The 27,495-nt window shown below is 44.7% G+C and overlaps 1 protein-coding gene across 1 annotated transcript in view; it reads right to left on the bottom strand.

The window, feature by feature from the left end:
* LOC121062911 (homer protein homolog 1-like) overlaps nucleotides 1-20,317 on the bottom strand; it is a 78,138-nt gene extending 57,821 nt beyond the window's left edge. The window contains exons 1-4 of the mRNA XM_040543209.1: nucleotides 20,270-20,317; nucleotides 17,943-18,074; nucleotides 13,581-13,673; nucleotides 13-155 (exon numbers count right to left, since the gene is read on the bottom strand). Coding sequence (XP_040399143.1) covers nucleotides 13-155; nucleotides 13,581-13,673; nucleotides 17,943-18,074; nucleotides 20,270-20,317 — 416 coding nt within the window. The remainder of the gene's footprint in view (nucleotides 1-12; nucleotides 156-13,580; nucleotides 13,674-17,942; nucleotides 18,075-20,269) is intronic.
* Between the last annotated feature and the right edge of the window lie 7,178 nt (nucleotides 20,318-27,495).

Genomic DNA, 27,495 nt, shown 5'->3' with positions numbered 1-27,495 from the left:
TGGAATCTGTACCTATGAATAAATGGCAATGTGTTCTGGGTTGGTTCAGCCCTTGGGTCCGAGTTCTGCATCACTTCTGGTGTCACTCTCTCATCATCTGTCCCGTTAATAGTTTCTGGCGTTAAAGGAGACTGAATATCCCCTCCAGCTGATTCCTTAAGTAAAACAAACAAATGACATATTAGAGTTACAAACCAACTTGCTCGGGAAGACAATATGTGCATAGGTACTAAAATTAATTCTTAAATGAGATAAGAATTTTAGGCAATATTACTGTGAGGCTCACTGATTTCCAGCATCCCTCATAGGAATATATTACCATAAAATTCATATTATCTTGTACAAAACACAACTGAACTATGATTTATTTGCAAGCATCCTGCTTATTATAGAGCTCTCTCTCTCTTACCTGATATTATTATATACAGCCCCCTGGAGCTGGAAGATGGTGACAGGGAGTGAGATGAAACCTTTATAATCCAATGGGAAAGTGCGTGACCTCCTACATATTTTGAATGTTCAAAAGTCTATGGGGCTGGATGGGATTCATCTAAACGTACTGAAGGAGCTGACAGAAGTGCTCGCCAAGCCGCTTTCAATAATTTACTAGCAGTCCCGGCTAACCGGGGAAGTCCCTGTTGGCTAGAGGTTAGCAAATGTGACACCCATCTACAAGAAGGGCAGGAAGGAGGATCTGGGGAGTTACAGGCCTGTCAGTCTGACCTCAGTGCCAGAGAAGGTCATGGAACAGATCATCTTGAGTGCCATCACACATCACATACAGGACAATCAAGCAATCAGAAGAAACCAGCGTGGGTTTATGAAGAGCAGGTCCTTCCTGACTAACCTCATCTCCTTCTATGACAAATGACCCACTTAGCAGATGAGGGAAAGGCTGTGGATATTGTTTAACTGGATTGTTTATTTATTGTTTAGCTGGATTTTAGTAAAGTGTTTGACACTGTTTCCAACAGTATTCTCCTGAAGAAACTGGCTGCTCATGGCTTGGACCTGCGTACATTTTGCTGGTTGAAGAACTGTCTGGATGGCCAGGCTCAAAGAGTCACACAGAATAACAGAATCACAGAATTGTAGGGGTTGGAAGGGACCTCGAAAGATCATCGGGTCCAACCCCCCTGCCAAAGCAGGCTCCTTAGAGCAGGCTGCCCAGGTAGGCGTCCAGACAGGCCTTGAATATTTCCAGAGAAGAAGACTCCAAAACCTCCCTAGGCAGCCTGTTCCAGTGCTCTGTCACCCTCACCATGAAGAAGTTCTTTCGCATGTTGGTGCAGAACTTCCTGTGATCCATTTTGTGGCCATTGCCCCTTGTCCTATCCCCACAAACCACTGAAAAGAGGTTGGCCCAATCCCTCTGTCTCCCACACTTAAGGTATTTATACACATTGATAAGATCCCCTCTCAGTCTTCTCTTCTCCAGGCTGAACAGACCCAGGTCTCTCAGCCTTTCCTCATAGGGAAGATGCTCCAGGCCCCGTATCATCTTTGTGGCCCTCCGCTGGACTCTTTCCAGGAGATCCCTGTCTTTTTTGTAGTGGGGAGCTCAGAACTGGACACAGTACTCCAGGTGAGGCCTGACCAGGGCAGAGTAGAGGGGGAGGATCACCTCCCTTGACCTGCTGGCCACGCTCCTTTTAATGCACGCCAGGATCCCATTGGCCCTCTTGGCCACGAGGGCACGCTGCTGGCTCATGGTCAACCTGTCGTCCACCAGGACCCCCAGGTCCTTCTCCTCAGAGCTCCTCTCCAGCAGGTCATCCCCCAGCCTGTACTGATACATCCGGTTGTTCCTTCCCAGGTGCAGGACTCTACACTTGCTCTTGTTAAACCTCATTTGGTTTATTCCTGCCCAGCTCTCCAGCCGGTCCAAGTCTTGCTGAGTGGCGGCACAGCCTTCTGGCATGTCAGCCACTCCTCCCAGCTTCGTGTCATCGGCGTACTTGCTGAGGGCAGACACTATTCCCTCATCAAGGTCGTTGATGAAGATGTTGAACAAAACTGGACCCAGCACCGACCCCTGGGGAACGCCGCTAGTCACAGGTCTCCAGCCGGACTCTGCGCCACCAATCACCATCCTCTGAGCTCGGCCAGTCAGCCAGCCAAGAGTCATAGTGAATGGAGTTCAATCCAGTCTTGGGGCCAGTTTTGTTTAACATTTTTATCAATGATCTGGATGAGGAGACTGAATGCACCCTCAGTAAGTTTGTGGATGATACCAAGTTGGGGGGAAGTGCTGATCTGCTTGAGGGTAGGAAGGCTTTGCAGAGGGATCTGGATAAGCTAGATCGATGGGCCACATTCAGTTGCATGACATTCAAGTGCTGGGTGCTGCACTTGGGTCAAAACAACCCCATGTAGCGGAATAGGCTTGGGGAAGAGTGGCTGGGAAGTTGCCTTGCAGAAAAGAACCTGGGGGTGCTGGTCAACAGCCAGCTGAACATGAGCCAGTAGTGTGTCCAGGTGGCCAAGAAGGCCAATGGCATCCTGGCCTCCATCAGAAATAGTGTGGCCAGCAGGACTTGGGAAGTGATTGTCCCTCTACTCAGCACTGGTGAGACCACACCTCGAGTACTATGTTCATTTTTGGGCCCCTCACTACAAGAAAGATATTGAGTTGCTCGAGCGTGCGCAGAGAAGAATAACGAAGCTGGTGAAGAGACTAGAAAACAAGTCTTATGAGGAGCAGCTGAGGGAACTGGGGTTGTTTAGTCTGGAGAAGAGGAGGCTCAGGGGAGACCCCATCGCTCTCTACAACTACCTGAAAGGAGGTTGCAATGACAGTCTCTTTTCTCATGTGACAAGTTATAGGATGTAAGGAAATCACCTCAAGTTCCACCAGGGGAGGTTTAGATTGGATAGTAGGAATAATTTCTTCATGGAGAGGGTGGTCAAGCATCGGAACAGGCTGCCCAGGGAAGTGGTGGAGTTCCTATCCCTGGAGGTATTTAAGAGATGTGTGGATGTGGCAGTAAGGGACATGGTTTAGTGGTGGAACTTTGTAGGTCAGGTTGACGGCTGGACTTGATGTTCTTGAAGGTCTTTTCCAACTTAGATGATTCTACGATCATCACATATTCAGCCCTCATCCAGCTACACGACTGGCAACTATTCACACCCAGGATTCTTCTCTCTTACTTTATATTCTAACAAGCAGAAGCAAACAATTCTGATATTTGTTTCAAAATCTAGCTTTAATATTCTTTATTAATGAAAGTGAACAGTGCAGTCAGAGTCTCATGTATGAGCCATCTGTAAAGAATGCTTGCTCAGCAGAGTCTTTGCAAAACTTTCATAGACACATTAGCCTGGGCCTTGCTCTTGCTTTTCATGTATTATCTGGGAAGGAGAACACACCAACTATACCCAGGAAGCTTCCATTACTGCTCCATAACTAGATACCTGAAAAACTTAATGTCTGTCTCCTAGCAGAAGGCACTGGTACTGTTTTAATCACCCTTCATCATGCCAACATGTACATTTGTGTTTTGCCAACACACACTATTTGCTGATTTCTAGTCACTGAAAGGTATTTTCTTTAAAAACAAACAAACAAACAAAACACAACAAAGTATACTGTGCAGCCCACATATTATGTTAAAGCATTATAAGCTTTTCAATCCCTGTATGCAGTTTAATTTCAATATTTTCTTTCCTATTATAATCTTTTCAAGTAATGATTGTTGCAGGATATAAGTGAGTCATAAGGTAAGTAGCTTATCTTGATTGTAGAATGTAGGCTTTTAGTAATGAAGTGGTAACATTTAACTCTAAGATAGACAAGTTTCACGAAAAGAGTTCAATGGATGTCATGGAGAGGTGTCTATACAGCAGAGGACTGGTTGAATTACAATATTTCCAAAAGCTAAGCATCTCCTATGGCCACACAGCCTCCTACCATCTGCATGGGGAACAGATAAAATTGCAATTTAATGTTATTAAATTGAAGCACAAACACAGTCTCTTGAAGATTAGCTGCTCCACTTCCCAGCTCTTTGACACTGCATAGAAAGCTGAAAAACAGCAATCTCAGAAGGTATCTGAAGATGCTCGTGGATCTTAAAAGATCAGGGTCTAATTTTGAGCCTCCAGTTGTAGCCTTCAACTAGTTTACAAAAGACATCAAAAGATGTCTTAAATTTCAAAATCTTATAAACAAAATGCATGCACTCACAAAGGAGTCTCTAAAGCAAAACAAAGGAGTAGGTGTTTCTAAAATCATGAACAAAACATAATGATTCCAGCTTGTTTTCTTATTAAGCATTATACTGTTTTTTTCATTAAGCATTCCACACACTTCCCTGGAATTGCTGTTCTTCAAAGAGCTTCCCTATTCAGTACCAACTGGCAATAGAATAAAGCTGCAGATATTGATTCAGATACCATAATATGGCTGAAATATTTGTTCCAGAAATTCAAACGACATCCCAGAAAACTACTTTTTCACAAGCTTTGTAAGTAAACTGCATATTTCCACAAAGAAAAAGCTAACAGGTGACAGGCTTATGACCATTTTGCCAAAATCAGCCTATTCTTTGCACTATAAAAATATTGTGATACCAAAACCTATCAGGCAATCACTATTCTTAATAGCCTACATAGGAGGGGCTCAGAATCACAGAAGAAAGAGTTGGACTGTTTTGAATAAGTTATTCACCACATAATTTCATATATTAACAGAGGTCTTAATCTGAAATGACCAGGGTCATAAGAAATATCTGTGGACAGATTCTGGCTTAGAGAAGAAAAGAACTGAGATTCAGACTCTGGTTGACAAAAACCTTGTCACGTAAATCCAATTCACTGCCTTGCAGCAACTTTTGGGGAGGTGATCAAAATGACAGTAAGTGCTCCATCAAATGTCTCTAGGGTACCACCTCCCCTCTCTACTACCAAGCATCCATCTTCCCCCTAGTCATAAATATCTCTGAGTCCTAGCACCATGGAAGTGCTGCAGTCTGCTGTGAAGCCATCACTTCATCTGCATCATGGAGTTCATTTGCTCTAAACTCCAAAGTTCCTGATACAGAATCACACAGAATCACAGACCGGTTGAGGTTGGAAGGGACTTCCAGAGATCATCTAGTCCAACCCCCCTGCTCAAGCAGGGTCACCTAGAGCATGTTATACAGAATCGCATCCAGGCAGGTTTTGAATATCTCCAAAGAAGGAGATTCCACAACCTCTCTGGGTAGCCTGAGCCTGTTCCAGTGCTCTGTCACCTGAACCATAAAGAAGTTCTTCCTCATATGTCTATGAAACCTCCTGTGGTTCAATTTATACCCATTACCCCTTGTCCTATCACTGGCCACCACTGAGAAGAGTTTGGCCCCATCCTCTTTACATTGTCCACTCAGGTATTTGTAGAGGTTGATAAGATCCCTTCTCAATCTCCTCTTCTCTAGGCTAAACAGGCCCAGCTCACTTAGTCTTTCCTCATAAGACAGATGCTCCAATTCCTTAATCATCTTTGTGGCTCTACACTGGCCCCTCTCTAGAAGTTCTACATCCCTCTTGTACTGGTGAGCTTAGAACTGCACACAATATTCCAGGTGTGGCCTCACCAGAGCTGAGTACAGGGGGAGGATCACCTCTCTCGACCTGCTGTCCACACTCCTCCTGATGCAGGCTAGGATCTCATTGGCCTTCTTGGCCACCAGGGCACATTGCTGGCTCATGGTTAACTTGTTGTCCACCACGACCCCCAGGTCCCTCTCCACAGAGCTGCTCTCCAGCAGGTCAGCCCCCAGCCTGTACTGGTGCTTGGGGCTGTTCCTCTCCAGGTGCAGGACCCTGCACTTGCCCTTGTTGAACCTCATGAGGTTCCTCTCCGCCCAACTCTCCAGCCTGTCCAGGTCCCTCTGAATGGCTGCACAGGCCTCTGGTGTAACTGCCACTCCACCAAGCTTTGTATCATCTGCAAAGTTGCTGAGGGTGCACTCTGCCCCTTCATCCAGATCACTGATGAATAAGTTGAACAAGACTGGACCCAGTACTGACCCCTGGGGGACACCACTTGTCACAGGCCTCCAAGTAGACTTGGCACCATTGAACACAACCCTCTGAGCTCTGCCATCCAGCCAGTTCTCAGTCCACCCCACTGTCCACTCATGGATCCCACACTTCCGGAGCTTGCTCAGGAGGATGTTATGGGAGACAGTGTCAAAAGCCTTACTGAAGTCAAGGTAGAGCACATCCACTGCTCTCCCCTCATCCATCCAGCCAGTCATCTCATCGTAGAAGACTATCAGGTTGGTTAAACATGACTTCCCCTTGATGAATCCATGTTGACTGCTCCTAATCACCTTCTTTTCCTCCACGTGCTTATAGATGGCCTCAAGGATGAGCTGCTCCATCACCTTTCCAGGGATGGAGGTGAGGCTGACTGGCCTGTACTTTCCTGGGTCTTCCTTCTTGCCCTTCTTGAAGACTGGAGTAATGTTGGCTTTCTTCCAGTCCTCAGGCACCTCTCCTGTTCTCCATGACCTTTTAAAGATGATGGAGAGTGGCCTAGCAATAACATCGGACAGCTCCCTCAGCACCCTCAGATGCATCCCTCCAAGATCCTGAGCTTGGAGGAAGTGGTGCTTGAATATTAGCCAACTCTCCTGGGCCCCCTTTCCCTCGAGAGCCCTGGCCCAGGGGATTCCTCCAATTAGGTCCCTGAAGAGGTCAAAGTCAGTTCTCCTGAAATCCAGGGTTGCGATCCTACTTTTTGCCCTGCTTCCTCCTCACAGGATCTTGAACTCCAACATCTTGTGATCACTGCAGCCGAGACTGCACTCAATCTTCACGTTTCCAACTAGACCATCTCTGTTAGTACCAGGTCTAACAGTGCCCCTCTCCTTGTTGGCTCACCTACCACCCACATCAAGAAGTTATCCACAGTGTTCTGCAGTAACTTCCTGGACCGTTTGTTCCAAGCTGTATTGTCTTTCCAGCAAATATCAGGGTGGTTAAAGTCCCACATAAGAACCAGGGCCTGTGAACGTGAGGCAACTTGCAGCTGCCTGTAGAAGGCCTCATCCACTTCGTCTTTCTGATCCGATGGCCTGTAGTAAACACCCACCACAATGTCACCCCTGTTGGTCTGCCCTTTAATCCTCACCCATAGGCTCTCAACTCGCACTTCATCCTCCCCTAGACAGAGCTCCATACATTCCAGTTGCTCACTCACGTAAAGAGCAACTCCACCACCTCACCTTCTGTAGTGGGTTTACGTGGCAAGGTTTTAGTAGCAGGGGGCCATAGGGGTGGCTTCTGTGAGAAGGATCTAGAAGCTGCCCAATGTTTGGTAAGGGCCCCACTGCTGACCAGAGCGGAGCCAATAAGTGATGTTGTTTTGCGCCTCTGTGAGAGCATATTTAAGACAGGGAAAAAAAACGCTGCACCACACAGCAGCTGGGAGAGAGAGAGGAGTGAGGAACAGCCTTGCAGGCGCCAAGATCAGTGAAGAAGGAGGGGGAGAGGTGCTCCAGGCGCCGGAGCAGAAGTCCCCTGCAGCCTGTGGTGAGGACCATGATGAAGCAGGCTGTCCCCCTGCAGCCCATGGAGTACCACGGTGGAGCAGGGTTCCACACTGCAGCCCGTGGAGGAGACCACGGTGGAGCAGGTGGACCTGCACCAATGGAGACTGCAGCCTGTGGAAGACCCCTGCCAGAGCAGATTCCAGGCCAGACCTGCAGCCCATGGAGAGGGGACCACGCAGGAGCAGGTTATCTGTCAGGAGCTGCTGCCCGTGGGGGATCCAGGTTGGAGTAGTGTGCTCCTGAGGGATGGACCCCGTGGTACGGACCCATATCTGGAGCAGTTCTTGAAGAGCTGCTGCCTGTGGGAAGCCCACGCCGGATCAGTTCACCAAGGACTGCATCCCGTGGGAGGGACCCCACAGCACAGGGGACGAGAGTGACTGAGAAGGAGCGGCGGTGAACAAGCACTATAGACTGACCATAACCCCCATTCCCCTGTGTCGCTCGGGGGGAGGAGGTGGAAGAGGGTGCATGGGGGGAAGGTGCTTTTGGTTTCTTTCCTTTGTGCCTCACTTCTCTAGCTTGTTAGTAATAAGCAATAAATCTTACTGTCTCCCTATGCTGAGTCGGTTTTGCCCGTCACGATAATGACTGTGCGATCTCCCTGTCCTTATCTCAACCCTTGAGCCCTTTTCATTGTATTTTCTCCCCATTCCTCTTTGAGGAGGGGGAGTGAGAGAGCGGTTGTGGTGGAGCTCGGCCGCCCACCCGAGTAAAACCACCACACCTTCCTGGCCTGTCCTTCCTAAGAAGCACAAAGCCATCCATGGCCACATTCCAGTCATGAGAGCTATGCTACCACGTCTCAGTAATTGGGATGAGATCATAGCCCTACAACCGCATGCACACCTCCAGTTCCCCTTGTTTATTCCCCATGCTGTGTAAGTTTACATAGAGGCATTTGAGATGGGATCTCAATGCATCTGCCTTTTCAGATGGAGCAACTGTAACTCATCCATGTGGGCCTACGGTAGCTCTCCTGTTAAGCTTTGTTCCCTCTCTAGGCTTTGGGCATCCTTTGCCGGCTCTGGTGTTCAGCTGGCATGAGTGGGATGGCATGTCATCCCGTACCTTATTGCCAGCATCCCTGATGATATCCCCCTCCCTCACTGAATCTAGTTTAAAGCCCGATCAATGAGCCCCGCCAACTCATGACCAAGGACCCTCTTTCCCCTTTGGGAAAGATGAATCCCCTCCGATGCCAGCAAGCTCCGTGTCATGTAAGGCTTCCTGTCACCAAAGAACCCGAAATTTTGGTGATGACACCAGCCACAGAGCCACATGTTAATGGATGCTATCCTTCTGTTCCTGTCGCTGTCAGTACTGGGGAGAATGGAGGAGAAGATGACTTGTGCACCCAAGTTCCTGATCATCCGTCCCAGTTCCTTGAAGTCCCTTTTGATTGCTCTCGGGCTATGCATTTCCACTTCTTCTCTTCCTAGATGTAGGACCAGAAATGGGTAATAGTCTGAGGGTTGAACCAAGCTGGGAAGTCTCCTAGTGACGTCCTTAACCTGGGCCCCAGGAAGGCAGCAGACTTCCCTTATAGGCGGGTCCCTTCTATATATTGAACCCTCTGTTCCCCCTGTTGTGGAATCAATCATGCACAACTAAAACCCGCCTTTTCTTCCTCCTGCCTTCTCCCTTCTCTCTTCTTCTTCTCTGGAGATCTAATATGAAGCATTATATAAAGACTATTATGCTATGTGTCAGCACTTGCACTAACTGTATCTTTCAGGACAATATACTAACTTACCAACACAGCTAAAAGACAAATTGAAAAGTAAGGCCTGAATATGAAATTATTCCCAAGTGTGCAGTAATTAAATTGCAACTTTCAACATGCAGTCTAGAACTCCTTAAGATAAAATTTCTATAGCTGCCTACAACATAAAATGTAGGGCTCCAAAGGCAAAATCCATACAGGAAAGTTAACAATATCAATAGCTCATATAGATTAAGAGAAAGTTTTAACCCTGGGCAACTGTTAGATAAAAGTATCTTGTCTCTGAGTAATTCTGTCCAAAACAAATAATAAGTCACTCAATTTGACGGTGTCAAATTTAAATCCTGATTTTTAAACAGCATGTCAAAAGATAAGCAGAGCAATTGCTTTCCCTATGAACATAGAAACATGGAAACATTGAGTGGCTTGGTTGGAAGGAACCTTAAAGATCATCTAGTTCCAATCCCCCTGCCATGGGCAACAATGCCACTCATTGGATCAGGTGCCCCAGGGCCCCATCCAACCAGTCTTGAACACCTCCAGGGATGGGGCATCCACAACCTCTCTTGGCAACCTGTTCCAGCGCCTCACCACCCTCACAGTGAAGAATTTCTTCCTAACATCTAATCTAAATCTCATGTCTTCGAATTAAAAACCATCACCCCATGTCCTATTATTATCTGCCCGAGCAAAAAGTTGCTCTCCATCTTTTTTATAAGCCCCCTTAAATTATTGAAAGGTTGCAATAAGGTCTCCCCGGAGCCTTCTCTTCTCTAGGGTGAACAACCTCAGCTCTCTCAGCCTTTCTTCATAGGAGAGGTTCTCCAGCCCGCTGATCATCTTCGTGGCCCTCCTCTGGACCCGTTCTAACAGGTCAACATATTTCTTGTGCTGGGGACCCCGCACCTCGATGAAATACTCCAGGTGGGGCCTCACAAGGACAGAGGAGAGGGGGACAATCACCTCCCTTGACCTGCTGGCCACTCCTCTGTTGATGCAGCCCAGGATGCAGTTGGCCTTCTGGGATGTAAGCGCACACTGCTGGCTCAAGCTGAGCTTTTTGTCCACTAGAACCCCCCAAGTTTTTCTCTGCAGGGCTGCTCTCAATGAGTTCTTCTCCCAGTCTGTACTCAAATCTGGGATTGCCCTGACCCAGGTGTAGCACCTTGCACTTTGATTTGTTGAACCTCATTAGGTTCACGTGGGCCCACTTTTCTAGCTTGTCCAGGTCCCTTTGGATGACATCCCCTCCTTCTCTTGTATGAACTGCACCACTCAGCTTGGCGCCATCTGCAACTGCCTATGTTGTTAATAACGATATTAAACAGTACTGGTCCCAAGATGGACCCCCTGACGGATACCACTCATCACCAGCCACCACCTGGACCCCCTTGACCACAACTCTCTGTGTGCGGACATCCAGCCAATTCCTTATCCACTGAATGATCCATCCTTCAAATCCACATCACTCCAATTTGGAGACCAGGATGTCATGTGGGACCGTGTCAAAGGCCTTACAGAAGTCCAGTGTAGATGACATCGGTCGGTCTTCCCTTATTGACTGATGCAGTCACTCCATAATAGAAGGCCACAAGATTGGTCAGGCACGATTTACCCTTGGTGAAGCTGGGCTGGCTGTCTCGGATCACCTCTTTGATTTTCATGTGCCCTGACATTGCTTCCAGGAGGATCTGTTCCATGATCTTCCCAGGAACAGAGGTGAGGCTCACCTGTCTGTAGCTCTCCAGGTCTTCCTTTCTACCCTTTTTAAGAATGGAAGTGATGTTTCCCTTTTTCCAGTCACCAGGGACTTCGCCTGACTGCCAGGACTTTTCAAATATGATGGAGAGAGGCTTGGGAACTACATCAGCCGCTTCCCTCAGGACACCGGGATGCATGTCATCAGGCCCCGTAGACTTGTACTTGTTTAGTTTCATCAGGTGGTCTCAAACCTGCTCTTTTCTTACACTGGGAGGGACTTATCTCCCCCAGCATCCATCTGCAGATTCAGGGAAACAAAAGACTTGGGAAGCCTGACTCGCAGTGAAGACTGAAGCAAAGAAGTTGTTGACTACCTCAGCCTTCTCCATGTCTGTCGTTACCAGTTCAGCCTTCTCATCCATCAGAGGGGGTACACTCTCCTTGGCCTTTCTTTTCTGGCCAATGTACCTATGGAATCTCTTCTTGTTATTTTTTGCATCCATTACCAAGTTTAGTTTCATCTGTGACTTGGCTTTCCTTATCCCATCCCTGCACATACGGACCGCATCCCTGTACCCCTCCCAGGCCACATGTCCCTGCTTCCACTGCCTGTGCATTTCCTTCTTGCGCCTCAAGGACCTGAGCAGGTCCTTGCTCAGCCATGCCAGTTTTCTTGTCTTCCCTGCTTGATTTCTTACCCATGGGGATGTAGCGCTCTTGCACGCTAAGAAAAGTGTCTTTAAATAGTTGCCAGCTCTGATCAGCTCCTTTGTCCCTAAGGACAGTGTTCCATGGGATCTCATCTGTTAGGTCTTTAAACAGCTGGAAGTTTGCTCTTCAGAAGTTCAGGGTCCTGACTTCACTCTTTGCCCATATCCCTCGAGATCACAAACTCAACCAGGGCATGGTCACTGCAGCCCAGTCTGCCTCCAGTCTTAAACTCTTCAATGAGTTAATCTGCATTGGTGAGCACCAGGTCCAGTAATGCTTCTGCTCTGGTTGGTTTGTCTAATACCTGGACCAGGAAGTTGCACTCCAGGATTCTTCTCCCCACCTCTATCAAGTAACTAGAGGCCTGGCCGAAGTACTTTACTGCACATAAAGCCAAATGTATACTAGGTTATAATACTGAAATACATATTTCTATTATTTATGTGTTTATTTATGGAATTTTTCAGAAATTCAGGGACAGTCAAGAAAATGAATAAGAAAGACAACCTTGTTTTTTTCTTGTTACGCTAGAGCAAGCGGCTTCCCTTTAATACCAAAAGCCAACGTAGCACTTTGGCAAAAATTCCTGCCAGGGAAAACAACATGAGATTGGTTCATTGTGTACATTTTTGTCCTTGTTCCACTGACTTCTCTTAGAAGGATGTAGCTTTCTAGTGGCAATAAACCTATTCAGACAGCATGTTGTAAACTTCCTGCCATCCTTGTTCTATCAAAGATCAGAAGTATATCGTGGTGCAAAGCACACAAGAAATGCACTGATTCAATGCATAAAGATGCATTCCCTAGAAAAAAATTTAAAAAGAATCAGTTGTATTAATCCTACTCAACTCAGGAATCCCTGCTGAAGTTTTAAAACTGTTTCATCTTCTAAGAACAAGATTTACCTTTGTCTTCACTATTGCTTAAAACAAATAGGCTAACTATAATAAACCCCCAGAACCCACATATGACTCTCATCTTCCTTCAACACACTTCACAGGTGAATACTACACAGTAGGAAATAAGTAGAAATAGTTTGCTGTTTTAACTTTGATTGTTTTTTGTAATGTTTCTTATATGAAGTCCTTTACAGTGCGTCACCTTAAGTTTCATAGATACAATAAGAAAAAACACAAAAGGTCTTTACTATAGATTTACTTATATAACTGATTGCCATCTTTGCTCATAACATTTTCTGGGGGAAAGCTCAAAGAAAGGAATGGGCAAAACAAAAGGCTAATTTTGTTCTAAAGCAAACACCTTTGACTCTTCTTTAATGTATGTTAAATGCATTCTTAGAATCATAGAATATCCCGAGTTGGAAGAGACCCACAAGGATCATCGAGTCCAACTCCTGGCTCCACACAGGACCACACAGAAATCAAACCATATGTCTGAGAGCATTGTCCAAAGCTTCATGAACTCCGACAGGTTTGGTGCCATGACCACTTTCCTGGGGAGCCTGTTCCAGTGCCCGACCACCCTCTCAGTGAAGAACCTTTTCCTGATATCCAGCCTGACCCTCCACTGTTGCAGCTTCAAGCCGTTCCCTCAGGTCCTGTCCCTGTTCACCAGAGAGAAGAGATCAATGCTTCCCCCTCTGCTCCCCCTTGTGAGGAAGCTTTATACCACTATGAAGTCTCCCTTCAGCCTTCTCTAAGCTGAACAAGCCAAGTGACCTCAGACACTCCTCATACATCTTCCCCTCTAGACCCTTCACAATCTTTGTTACCCTCTTAGATTTCTTGACACTTCTAGCTGACTGTTTAGAGGATTCAGGTTAACTGGGAAGTACCCTGTTCATTTTTAATACGTGTGTAAGAAACAATATGAATTCTTAAAACAGAAGGTAGCACAAAGCATGAAGTACTAGGCTTGAATCAGAGAATAAGACTCACTTGAGAGGGTGTACTTGTTAGCTCCATCTTTTCTTGGGATTTTTCCTTTGCTAGTCGTGCAGCTTCTTTGAATTCCTGAAATTTTTCTGCAAACTGAAAGTACATATGTTTAAAAAAAAGAGAGAAGGTGTGAAGTAGTTACACTACATGCAGAAAAAAATGCTGTACTTAACATTTTATGAAGTTAAATTGTCGGTAGAATTTTTAATTTTTTCTCCTTATTAGATACTCATTTAAGTGAGATACACAGTGACATACCTTTCAGTACCTTTCAGACATAATGTACTCTGTTTATGACAGGAAAATTATGATGCAGCAAAGTTTAACCTGTTGCTGATAGCATTTAAAACAAAACCAACACCTCAGATATGGTTAATTGTACTGGGTCTGGCTGGGATGGAGTTAACTTTCCCCACAGCAGAGCATATAATGCTGTGCTTTGCACTTGTAGCTATAATGGTGTTGATATCGCACCAATGTTTTGCCTATTGTTGAGTAGTGATTGCATAGCATCAAAGCTGTCTCTCTAACCTCCCACCCCCAAAGGCCAGTAAGTTGGGGGTGGGCAAGAGGTGGGGAGGGGACATAGCTGGGACAGCTGACCTAAACTGACCAAAGGGATATTCCATACCATATGACATCATGCTTATTGGGGCCCTGCTTCCAGGAATTGGATGGACATCATTTGCTGATAGGGAGTATAGATTTTTTTTTCCTTTTGCTTCCATGCATGGCCTTTTCTTTTCTTTCTTTAAATTGCTTCTATCTCAAATCTGCAAGTTTCCCTCCATCTTATTTTCTCCCCCACCTTCATCCTGCTGAGGAGGGGGAGTGAGAGAGCATCTGTGTGGTGCTTAGCTGCCTACCAAGGTTAAACCAAAAAACAGTGATAAACTGCCTTACACAGCTGCTTTCAAATTCAGGTTTTACTCTCTTCCTTACAATAAATGATCTGGTTCTGAAGCTTACTGTAGTCATTATTAGCCTAGAGACTTTAACAGGCTTCATTCTTTCATGATTGAAACAATACTAATTTCTTCCCAAATTTTAACTGCATTTATAATTTAAATAGCTAACTAAGAAAACAGCAGTGGGAATACTGAGTCAAGTTCATTTCTTGATGTATCCCCATTGACATCAATCAAGCTAAAGAACAGATTAATTGAACTGAACACTCACATATACTGAACACTAAATTCAAGAATTGCACATTCAACTGTGAAGTTTGTGAAGACTGATTTCTCTGCTACGTATACTTCTTTTAGAAAATAGCTAAAGCAGCAGTTTTGAAATGCATGCAGCCTTGAGCTTGAGAAATTAAATCACTTTATTAAGAATTGGGCCTAAATTCTCTGGCTAGAGAAAAATTTGGCTTCATTGCTCTTAGCTTTACATTACACCAATTGCTATAGTAGCCAAGCATTTGTTTTTGCTAGCTACTGCTTTTATACAGAATATGACCTTATTATGGTCAACTAAAGACTAAAATGATTCTGCAAAAACTGGAAACTTCACCAACAGCTTCTAAATTTCTCCAGCAGCAGAAAAGATATTGTTTTGCACTGCGTGCATTTAGGAGGTATGAAGGCTACTTTTGTGTGACAAAATCTCAACTAATTTCAATTAGAACTTCACTTGCTATCCAAGATGTAAAAAACCTTATTGTCTTTAAACTTCTTCTCCTGGTAGGCTCTTAGTACTTAAGGAAGTATTATTTTTCTCCACCAGTATCCTATATTTCAGCTGTCAAGTTATTTAAAAGCATATGTTTCCTGAATATAGAAGGAAATAAGAGATATCGTGCTGAAACATTAATCCAGCATCAAAAAAGGACTCAGAACAGATGATAAAATTGGCAACAGATCACCAGAACTAGATGATACTCATTTAAGACTTGTAGATAGACCTCAAATTCTCATGGGTAACCTATTATTTAAATTGACTTGAGGAGCAGAGGATTGGTAAGTGGAAAGCATGATGCTGAGGTTTGGAATAAATAGCTGAAGAAATACAAGGCAGTAAATATGATCTTCTGTATCAGAGTGGTAGAAACTGTAAAAAAGATATGTAATGAATAGACAGAAAAACAGATAACATTCTGAGAAAGAGCCAATGATGCTAATGTAGAGGGATTTTTTACAAATTTACTACAATTCCTTGAGACAGTCAGGTGATAGATCATAGCAATATTTTGATATATAAGCCCTAAATAACAAAGATGAGATCTCATAGTATGAAAAGAAGGGTTCTCTGGGGGATTAATAATATAAGGAAAAGATGAAAAGTTGTGGAAGGAGAATACAAGGATCTCACAAGTACCTGTGATGGCACTTTTGGCATTTAGTATGCTCTTAAGTTATTCAGAATAAATCAGGTTAACTAACTAAAGGGATAAGGCAGCAAACTTGAGAAGGAGCACTTCTTCCCATATAGGGGAAGCACAGACTTACTTATATTCTAGTTGAGAAATTGGACTCAGCTTTCTCTGAATATTACGGAACATTCTGTTCCTCCTACTACAGCAGCAAGAGGGACTGTGCTAGGAAATCCCGATCCTGTGAAAGGAATACTCTTCAACGTAGGAATCATCATTTAGGTATCACTGACTTCTGCCTGATTCCTGATGGAACAATCTTGAGGTGAATTTGTGGTCTGACATATTGAGAAAAGGTCCAATGAAGATAAACAAATGTTTAATTATTTTTCTTTTATTCTGTTTGCATATAAAAAGTTGTTTACAGTGCTTTTATTCTTCAGTTGGATATTCTCACTTCTCAAATTCTCACAGTCACACAGAATTGTCATACAGAACCACTGTTGCATGCTACCCTACTAATCAGTTAATGAAGACAAAGGCACATGAACCAAAAAGGAACAGTCCAAAAGTCAAACACAGTATAAGCTTTGGAAATCATCTACTTGTTTAGAGCGATATAGCTAAGCAGACAATGATATGAGAATAAGTAGTTTATTAGAAGACATTACTTTTATTCTCTCTGTCCTGATTATTTGCTTCATTAGCCTGCTGAAATCAGTCACACACTAGACTAAGTTTTTTTTGTGGTTGTAGGTTGTCTTTTGCTCCCTGGAACTTGAAATATTTCATTGAGGCCCAGAGACACTACTCCAAAACAAATTACATATAATAGTGTTGTTCACTTAGGAACTCTGATAAATCAAATACAGAAGAAAAAAAAAAAGTTCCAGAATCAAGTTTTAAGACAACTTCTAGAAGCAACTGGTTTCTGAATAAATACATTAATACAGTTTATTTGTCAGTACTATTGGTAACATTCAGTAGTACCTTGAGCACTAAATTACATTTCATGTCCTACAGTAGTAGGTGTGTCAAAAAGTGGTCTGGTGAACCTGATTACAATGCCAGTGCACAGAAGAGCTAGTAATCTGAGCAGACAGACAAGAGGAGATAGATATGATTTCTCTAAAGATACACAGCAGATTCACGGTTTCTAATTCAGCAACTCCTTTCACCTCTATGAATTTTAGTAGCAATTATCAGCAATTTTAACTCACATGAAAATCACAGTTTGATAATTAAGATATAATGCTATAGGAATGGTTTGCCCTGAGGATTCATCGCTATAATCTTCTGAAAAGATCTGTGGATTGATATTTTTCTCAACAGATTTGTGTATTCTTCACAAATCACAGCAATCTGAGTAACTGCTAATCAAACGTACTTTTGACAAATTATCTACTGTAGCTTTTCAGATTATTTTTATGACAGAAATATAAAGTTTTAAGCCAAGGGTATATTAAAAACTCTTAGACATCAGTTTGAGGGCAGCTAAAGAATGGGATGCTTATCCTTGTATAGTGACAATTACTTTCTCAACAGGGTTGGTATGTGTGTTTGTGTGTGTGTTTGGGGGGGTGGTAGCGTGTTTTTTTGTTTAGCAAAACATAGCAGAAAAGTTAAAGTGAATGTGGCTTAAGACAAAAATGCATCTGAAGACTCAACTTTTTAAGGTCTAAATACAGAAGAAACACTGAACTGTCTACTCCTTTAAATTGTCATGAAAAACTCTAATGAAAGAACAACTTTAAAAAGAGAAGCCTAGCAGATGAAAAACTAAAAAGCATTAACAGCATACACTAGTTTAAATCTCCCTTCTTTCCTCAGTCAGTTAAAAGAAAATTTGCAGGTATCACTGTTAAAAGCATATTGTGATCATACCTTATCTTGTCTTCTCATATTATAAGGATGGATACAGCCTTTTTAAAAAAATTATTATTATTTGTAAATAACAGTGGTGAGAATTGAGTCAAGATACAACCAGAAGGAAAAAAATATTCTTAAGCCACTTCACTGGTCACATGGTTTCCATTGGTCATACTTACTTTTGAAAGATGATGTTCAGATGAAAATCCCAAGCCATAGACTGTATTCGCCCTGCTGTCTGCCCATTGGCCAAACTTCTGGGATGTTTTAGTAAATGTCATGTTGGGGGTGATAGTGCTATTTATTATTGCCTGAAAAAAAGTAATAATTGTAAAAAAAAAAAAAAAAGTTTTTGATTTTTTAAAGGCTACTCATAATCAAAACTGCCAATATTGTAGACAAATATCAGTGTGAGACAAACTGGCAACTACAAAACAGTTTTCGTCTAATTCAATCACAGCTAAAATTCTGAAAGCATATATTAACATAAATTCTATAAAAGGAGTGGAGCAAAAGCTGGGAGGGGCACCTGTTCACAATAGATGCACTCCAGGTGGGGCCTCACAAGGGCAGAGGAGAGGGGGAAAATCACCTCCCTTGACCTGCTGGCCACGCCTCTCTTGATGCAGCCCAGGATGCAGCTGGCCTGGGATGCAAGCACGCACTCCTGGCTCATGTCAAGCTTTTCATCCACCAAAACCCCCAGGTCCTTCTCTACAGGGCTGCTCTCAATAAGTTCTTCTCCCAGTCTGTACTCCTGTCTGGGATTGCCCTGACCTAGGTGCAGCACATTACACGTAGACCTGTTGAACCTCACTGGGTTCAAGTTGTCCCACTTCTCAAGCTTGTCCAGGTCCCTTTGGATGGCATCCCTTCCTTCTCTTATATCAGCTGCACCACTCAGCTTGGCGCCATCTGCAAATTTGCTGAGGGTACACTTGATCCCATTGTCTATGTCGTTGATAAAGATATTAAACAGTACCGGTCCGAGGACAGACCCCTGAGGTACACCACTTGTCACTGGCCTCCACTTGGATGTAGAGCCATTGACCACCGCTCTCTGGGTGTGACCGTCAAGCCAACTCCTTATCCACTGAATGGTCCACCCATCGAATCCATCTATCTCCAATTTGGAGAGCAGAACGTCATGTGGTACCGTGTCAAAGGCCTTACAGAAGTCGGGGTAGATGACATTGGTTGGTCTTCCCTTATCGGACACGATTTGCCCTTGGTAAAGCCATGCTGGCTGTTTCCGATCACCTATTTGTCTTGCATGTGCAAGCCTTCTCTTTAGACTGAAGAGGCCCAGCTCCTTTCTGCACAGGAGAGATCATAGAATCATAGAATCCTTAAGGTTGGAAAAGATCTCTAAGGTCATCTGGTCCAACCATCCCACTAACACCAATATCAGTCACTAAACCATTTCCCTAAGCACCACATCTACCCTTTTTCACCCTTTCCTCCAGGGACTGTGACACCACCACTTCGCTGGGTAACCTGTTCCAATGCCTAACCACTCTTTCTGAGAAGAAATTTCTCCTCATATCCAACCTGAACATCCACTGGCACAACTTGAGGCCATTCCCTCTTGCTAGTTATCTGGGAGAAGAGGCTTACACCTACCTTGCTATAACCTCCTTTCAGGTAGTTGTAGAGAGCGATGGGGTCTCCCCTGAGCTTCCTCTTCTCCAGACTAAACAACCCCAGTTCCCTCAGCTGCTCCTCATAGGACTTGTGTTCCAGGCCCTTCACCAGCTTTGTAGACCTTCTCTGGACACACTCCAGGGCCTCGATGTCTTTCTTGTAGTGAGGGGCCCAAAAGTGAACACAGTACTCGAGGTGCAGCCTCACCAGAGCAGAGTACAGGGGGACGATCACCTCCCTGGTCCTGCTGGCTACACTATTCCTGATACAAGCCAGAATGCCGTTGGCCTTCTTGGCCACCTGGGTACACTGCCGGCTCCTGTTCAGGCGAGCATCGACCAACACCCCCAGATCTCTTTCCTCTGCACAGCTTTCCAGCCACTCTGCTCCAAGCCTGTAGCACTGCATGGGGTTGTTGTGACCAAAGTGCAGGACCTGGCACTTAGCCATGTTGAACCTCATCCCACTGGCCTCTGCCCATTGATCCAGCCTGTCCAGGTCCCTCTGCAGGGCCTTCCTACCCTCCTCCAGCAGATCGACACTTTCCCCCAACGTGGTGTCATCTGAAAACTTCCTGAGGGTGCACTCAGTTCCCTGGTCCAAATCATCAATAAAGATATTAAAGAGGATGGGCTCCAACACCAACCCCTGGGGAACACCACTTGTGACTGGACGCCAGCTGGATTTCACGCCATTCACTACCACTCTCTGGGCCTGGCCGTCCAGCCAGTTTTTAACCCAGCAAAGAGTGTACCTGTCCAAGCTTTTCCAGGAGAATATCATGGGAGACCGTGCCAAAGGCTTTACTGAAGTCTAGGTAGACTACATCAACAGCCTTTCCCTCATCCACCAGGCAGGTCACCTGGTCATAGAAGGAGATGCGGTTGGTCAGGCGTGACTTGCCTTTCATGAACCCATGCTGGCTGGGCCTGATCCCGTGGTTGTCTTGTATACGTTCATATTAGATGATATGCTGCTTCTATTAAAACCAGCTAAAGTTTTACAAAGGATTTCAACAGTATTTTCATCACATGAAAGTTTTTCTAACATAGCCTAAATCTGTGATGTCCAGTTGAATTACAGGATAAAGTCTTATAATGACACCATTGGATTCCATTTAACTAAAAAAACTGACAGTTAATAAAGTTTATAACCAGCCTACATGAACAAGAAAGAACTAGCCATAAAACCAACGATTTGTATACTTGAAATGAAATGTAGGCATGCTTTCTCATGTGTCTGGTGCTATTAAGAGTTTAAGCCACATTTATTAAACAATTCACAGCCCTTTTCATAAAGCATTGTTTAGTAGGTGTGGGTTTACAAAGCAAGGTTTTGGTAGCAGGGGCGGGGGGGGGGGGGGGCGGGTCGGACAGGATTGTAGGGGTGGCCTCTGTGAGAAAATTCCAAAAGCTGCTCCATGTTAGATAAGAGCCAGTTTCAGCCAGCTTCAAAAGGAACCCGCCGCTGGCCAGAGATGAGCCAACAATGATGCTGCACAACAGCAGCTGGGAGATAGAGGCGTGAGAAACAGCCCTGCAGGCACCAAGGTCAGTGAAGAAGGAGGGAGAGGAGATGCTCCAGGCACTAGAGCAGAAGTTCCCCTGTGGCCTCTGGAGAGGACCGTGGTGGAACAGGTTGTCTCCCTGCAGCCCATAGTGTACCACGGTGGAGCAGATTTCCACACTGCAGCCTGTGGAGGAGCCCACAGTGGAGCAGGTGTATCTGCCCTGAAGGAGGCGGAGGCCTGTGGAGAACCCCCACCGGAGCAGACTCCGGGCATGGCCTGTAGCCCGTGGAGAGGAGCCCATGCAGGAGCTGCCACCTTGTGGGATGCATGTTGGAGCAGTTTGTTCCTGATGGATGGACCATGTGGTATGGACCCAAATTAGAGAAGTTCTTGAAGAGCTGTTGCCTGTGGGAGGCCCACATAGGATCAGTTCAGGAAGGACTGCATCCTGTGGGAGGGACCCCATGTTGGAGCACGGGAAGAGAGTGACCATGAAGGAGTAGCGGAGACAAAGTGTTACAGACTGACCACAGCCCCCATTCTCCATTCCCCGTGCCACTCGTGGGGGAGGACACAGAAGAGGGTGGATGGGTGGAAGGTGTTTTGAGTTTTCTTTTAGTTTCTTACTGTTCTGGTCTGCTAGTGAAGTGCAATAAATTATATTAATCTTCCCATGCTGAGTCTGCTTTGCCCATGACAATAATTGTTGAGTGATCTCCCTGTCCTTATCTCAACCCTTGAGCCCTTTCCATCATATTTTCTCCCCCTTTCCCTTTGAGGCGGGGGAGTGGGGGAGCGGTTATGGTGGAGTTCAGCAGCCCAGCAGGGTAAAACCACCACAAAGTGCTTTTTAATTCCCACATGAAAAATTCTCTATAAAGAATGTCCTTAAAACTTCCCAGAAAATAGCATAACCTGGGAGCAGAACAATTTATGAAGAATCTTTCTTACATGTCAGTTACTGTGCTCCAAAGGATATTCTCAATATGGGTCCTAATGCAAATCTCTCAGTATAGAGTTAGGAATCTTTTGAACATCAGTGCACATGTGCCTTTTTGTGCTTCCATGAACCCATAATCCCCATCTTACCTCCAACAGTTCAAAGCCAGTGATTATTGAAGAACCCTAGAGGAACAAAATCCACAGGGTCTAAACTGACTTCTCTGGTGCAGATAAAGAAATCTTTTATTCTTTGATTAGCAGGAACTGGAATGGTGCATAGAGCATAACAGCATTTTCTCAGGATGGTGACGGGTGAGAAACTTCAACATCAGAGACCAAGTAATGCTCTCCCAAGCCTGATATAGAAGCCTGTACTATTTATGTGAGATGGCCTTCTTGATGGATATTAAAATGAGTAGTTAAGGAGTTACTTGGCATCCTTTGCTTCTTCTGAGATTTCGGTAGCACTGGAGCACAGCTACCATCAATATCAAATTTTCTCTGAATTTACAGCTGAGGGGTCAGCTAAGCCCACAAATAGCTTCCATGTATATATGCTGATTCTCAGATGAAGTGGGGGAGAGGAGTATTGCAGGAAAGTTCAGAAAAACATTGAGTACCACAAAAGGCAAGCTAAGATACTTCAGCACAAACAAATTTAACAAAACTGGCAGCTTCTACAGTAGTTTCGGGAGCTTCACTATGCTCACAAATAATTGGAAGAGCAAATCTAGATGTAGCTGAGTATATCAAACAGGCAGTTCTCTCTCATAACCTTTGCCTCCAAATGCAAGTTTTGGCTGCTATTGTGGAAAAATACTGGAAAAATTTTGGAATCCCTGAAAGCTTATACTTGAATCAACGAGCCTCATCAGGTAAACAATTTGCTGTATGACTAAAGACTGGAGCATCTCCATCATTAATTGTCCACAAAACTTCTCCAGTTTTAATATAGGAGAAATTAGTCAGTGAAGTCACTGGAAATTCAGAAATTATTCTTCCTTCTTTAGGCATAAAGTTTTGGGCCAAAATAAATTAAGTGGGCTTGCAATTGCACTATGGCCTCCAACTGACCTTATGGAAAACAGCTGTCTGTGCCACATAGGAGAGAAGAGAAAACATGAGACTATGGAGGTGGACTTCTTGGAAAGGAGGTATTCTGGAGCTCTAAACAGTAAAGTGTGGATGCCCATTATATCATTTAGAAAATATGGTACCATCTTCTAACAATTTTTTCTTCTTGAGAACTATCTCAGGAACTGAGAACTACCTCAGGAATTGCTAACTCCAGACTAAACTCCAAAGCAATTTGAGATGAAACTTTTTCATGGTGAGGGTGACAGAGCACTGGAACAGGCTGCCCAGGGGGGTTGTAGAGTTTCCTTCTCTGGAGACATTCAAAACCGACCTGGACACGTTCCTGTGTGACCTGATCTAAGTGTTCCTGCTCTGGCAGGGGGATTGGACTAGATGATCTTTCAAGGTCCCTTCCAATTCCTAATATTCTGTGATTCTGTGATTCTGTGATTCTGTGATTCTGTGATTCTATTTTTCTTGTATGCTTCTTGTCAATTATTAGTGCCCTACCCCCAGAGCAGTTGATTCCAGGTGTACTGGATGCCCCTCCAAGTGAAAGCAAACTGTGGCCTGCACTCTGCTGCCAAAGGGATTAAGAAAAAGGCATTAGTGATATTGATTGTGGCATACCACTTGGTTGCCTTTGACTCCAGTTCGTATTGAAGTTCTAGCATTTCCAGCACTGCAGCACAGGTGGCGTGACCATTCAGGCCACAACAGTCCACTGTTAGTCTCCACACTCCATTAGGCTTTTGCACTGGCTATATGGGACTATTAAAGGGTGAATGAATCTTGCTGATCACTCCTTGGCTCTCCAGTTGACAAATCAGCTTATGGATGGCAATCAGGGAGTCTCTGTTGGTGTGATATTACCACCAGTGCACTGTTGTGGTAGCAATCAGCACCTGCTGTTCTTCGACCCTCAGCAATCCCACAACTGAAGGGTCCTCCGAGAGACCAGGCAATGTAGACAACTGTTTAGTGTCCTCCATCTCCAAAGCGGCTACACCAAGACCCCACCCTTGTGGGTCCTTGAAGTACCCTCTGCTGAGCTAGTCTGTGCAAAGGATGCACAGAGCCTCCGTGCCAGTCACAATGGGGTGCTTTTGCCACTCATTCCCAATTAGGCTCACTTCAGCCTCCAATACAGTTAGCTGTTGGGATCCCCCTGTCACTCCAGAGATAGAGATGAGTTCTGCCCCTTTGTAGCCTGATGGCATTACAGTACACTGTGCACTGTCCTCTAGAGCCTTGTACTCCTGTGGGTCTGATGTGTCAGGCCATTGAATCCACACAGTCCAATAAACTCCATTGTCCCTTTCCTCCCCCTGGCTGGAGGCAGGGCTCTTCTAGTCCTGGTCTTATTATTCATTGCTCTGTCTGGTGTACCGCCTGCTGGAAACTGGAGTATGTTAAGATAAGCAGATAAGGGGACATTGGAAGGTCCCACTGTCCCAAAATAAGGAGGATGGCTAAGAAAAACAAGACAAGAAGCTGTGGAATCAACAGGATCAGCAAGCCACAAAATCATGGGCCCTTCCAGTTCCAAAAAAAAAGGAGAAATTAAAGGTTGGTCAAATAAAACTGTACATACAGGGCATAGTAACAAGCATCAGGTAGGTTTTGAACCTGTAGTACTCAGCCAATGAGGAAATGGGAGGAATCAAGCGTTGGGTAATCCCAGAATTAGAGGAAATGATAAAAAGAAAATGATTAAATATTGTGTATTAATCTGGACAAAGGAATCAATTAAGGAAACATCAGTATTTTGGCCAAAATACAGGTCTGATGAAGATTGGGTTTGTAAGGCTTTGAATTTATATGTAAACAATAAGACTCCTTTTTCAGAGGAGGAGTCAAGTTATGCTGCTTGCTGGGTGCAGGGGGTAAGTCATTTTTATTGAAAAAGGGTCAGGACCAGGAGAAAGAGGAGTCAGAGGGAAGGATGGGTCGATGGGAACCCTTGGATAATTTACCCCCTTCCTATAATCCTAATGTTGCACCAGCAGCAGCAGCAGTTGCTCCAGGAAGGGAGCCAGGGACTGCAATTAACTCTTTCCCTAGAGAAGGAGTGCGCTCTAGGCTCTGGCAAGAATTAGAACAATCTAGAAGAGATACTGAGAAATTCCCCTTCCCTGATACTAACAGTACTAACACTCCTATGTATCCTCTTAGGGAGGTCCCAGTGGGACAAGGACAAATAGGTTATGTGAACTCCCCCTTACTAATGGGGAAGTTAGGAACTTTAAGAAGGGAATCAAGTCTTTAACTGAGGACCCTAGAACAGTAAGATCAGTTTCTAGGGCATAATTTGTATTCCGTGGGGGGAACTGATGTCCGTCTTGAATCCTTGGAGAAGGACTCTTTACTCAGGTAAATAATGATAGGACAAGGGGGAACGGTTTTAAAATAAAAGAGGATAGATTTAGACTAGACTTAAGAGGAAATTCTTCACTGTAAGGATAATGAGGCACTAGAAGAGGTTGCCAAGAGCAGTTGTGGATGCCCCATCCCTGGAGGTGTTCAAGGCCAGGCTGGATGGGGCCTTGGCCAACCTGATCTAGTGGGTGGCATCTCTGTCTACTGCAGGGGGGGTGGAGTTAGATGATCTTTAAGGTCCCTCCAACCCAAGCCATTCTATGATTCTATGATTTTATGATTCTTTGTTATTCACTGGAGAAGAGCAGGGAATGATGAGGCGGGCAGCTATGCAAGAATGGGAAAGAACCAACCCCCCAGGACCGGGAGTAATTCCAATAGAGCAGAAATATCAGCTTCCTGACCCCAACTGGGTTAATAACAACCCACAACACAGAAATCATATGAGAGACTTGAGGGATATAATAGTAATGGGAATTAGGGAAGCGGTACCAGTGTCCTAGAATTTCATCAAGGCGTTTGAAATCCAACAACAAAAGGATGAATCCCCTAGCGACTTTCTGGAAAGACTTAGGGACAGAATGATAAAGTACTCGGGGATGAATTCTGAGGACCCAGTAGCCCAAGGGATTTTGAAAGTACACTACGTGACTAAAGTGCATCTGGATATAGAAAAAACGCTCCAGAAGGTGGAAGGATGGAGCGCACAGTCACTGGAGACCCTCCTGCAGGAGGCCAAAAAGGTGTATGTAAGGAGGGGAGACAAGAAGGAAAAGCAGAGAGGTCTAATGGTCTCCATAGTGGACCAGGTAGTGAGGCAGAGAGTTGGAGAGAGAGGAATAAAACTTTCAGGGGAAGTTGGACACAGGATAGAAGGGAGAAGAAGAGAGACGAAGGAATGACAAACGGGGAAAGCTACCTGTGTTGCAACATAAATCCTAGCAGGGACAAGCTTTGAGAAGATATTTTAAGTGTGGCTGGGCCAGTCACTTCAAATGGGAGTGTCCAGAGTGGAAGAAGGAGGAGAGATTGTTTGCTGTTATAAATTCAGAATAGGGGAGTGTCCTGGTTTCAGTTAGGACAGAGTTAATTTTCTCTTAGTAGCTGGTAGGGTGCTATGTTTTGGATTAGGATGAGAAGAGTGCTGATAACATGCTGATGTTTTATTTGTTGCAGAGCAGTGCTTACACCAAGCCAAGGACTTTTCAGCTTCTCGCTCTGTCCTGCCAGCGGGCAGGCTAGGGGTGCAGCAGGAGCTGGGAGGGGACAGACCCAGGACAGCTGACCCAAACTGGCCAAAGGGGTATTCCATACCATCTGACGTCATGCTAAACAATAAATAGGGGTGGCTAGCTGGGATGGGGGGGCCGGCTGCTCGGGGATAGGCTGGGCATCGGTCAACGGGTGGTGAGCAATTGCATTGCGCATCACTTATTTCGTACACATTATTATTAGTAATACTATTATCATTATTATTATTATTATTATTATTATTATTATTATTATTATTATTATTGTTTTCCTGTCTTAATAAACTGTCTTTATCTCAACTCACAGGCTTCACTTTCCCGTTTCTCTCCCCCATCCCAGCGTGGGAGGGGGGGAGGGTGAGCGAACGGCTGTGTGGTGTTTGGCTGCCAGCCGGGCTAAACCACAACAGTCCTTTTGGCGCCCAACGTGGGGCTCGAAGGGTTGAGATATTGACAGATTTGACCAGTGTGTGCTAAACTAAAATTGGTATAAGTATTCGACCTGCTTAATAGTTGCTAGTCACAATGTTGATTGCCTTAATCTCAAGTCTGCTGTGCCTGTTTTCCAAATTGAGTTTTATAGCACGTTACTTACTGTATGTGCTTCCTCTTGTACTGTTTATCCTTTCCGGGCCCTGGTTTAAGATCGTTATGGTACTGGTCAGTGTAACAATGGCTTATGATATTATGAAATTTCTGGTTATGACCCTAACCTGGTATTTGTACTCAGCAATGTCGTCGACTTTATACTTTGGAAACCATATCTCAGAAACTATTAGCAATTACACCTATTGCCTTTTTTCATCAGGGAGTCAGTCTGTGGAGAGGACAGGGGAAGATATTTTTTCCTACTTGTTTACTCTCCCTTCCTCCTTCACCACCCTCTTATCCTCCGAGCTAGTTACGGTAGCTCTCCAAGATGTTGAATAT

This window comes from Cygnus olor, assembly GCF_009769625.2.
Source record: "Cygnus olor isolate bCygOlo1 chromosome W unlocalized genomic scaffold, bCygOlo1.pri.v2 SUPER_W2, whole genome shotgun sequence".
Lineage (NCBI taxonomy): Eukaryota > Metazoa > Chordata > Aves > Anseriformes > Anatidae > Cygnus > Cygnus olor.
Note: the sequence above shows the minus strand (reverse complement) of the source record. Positions and strands in the feature narration are given on the sequence as shown.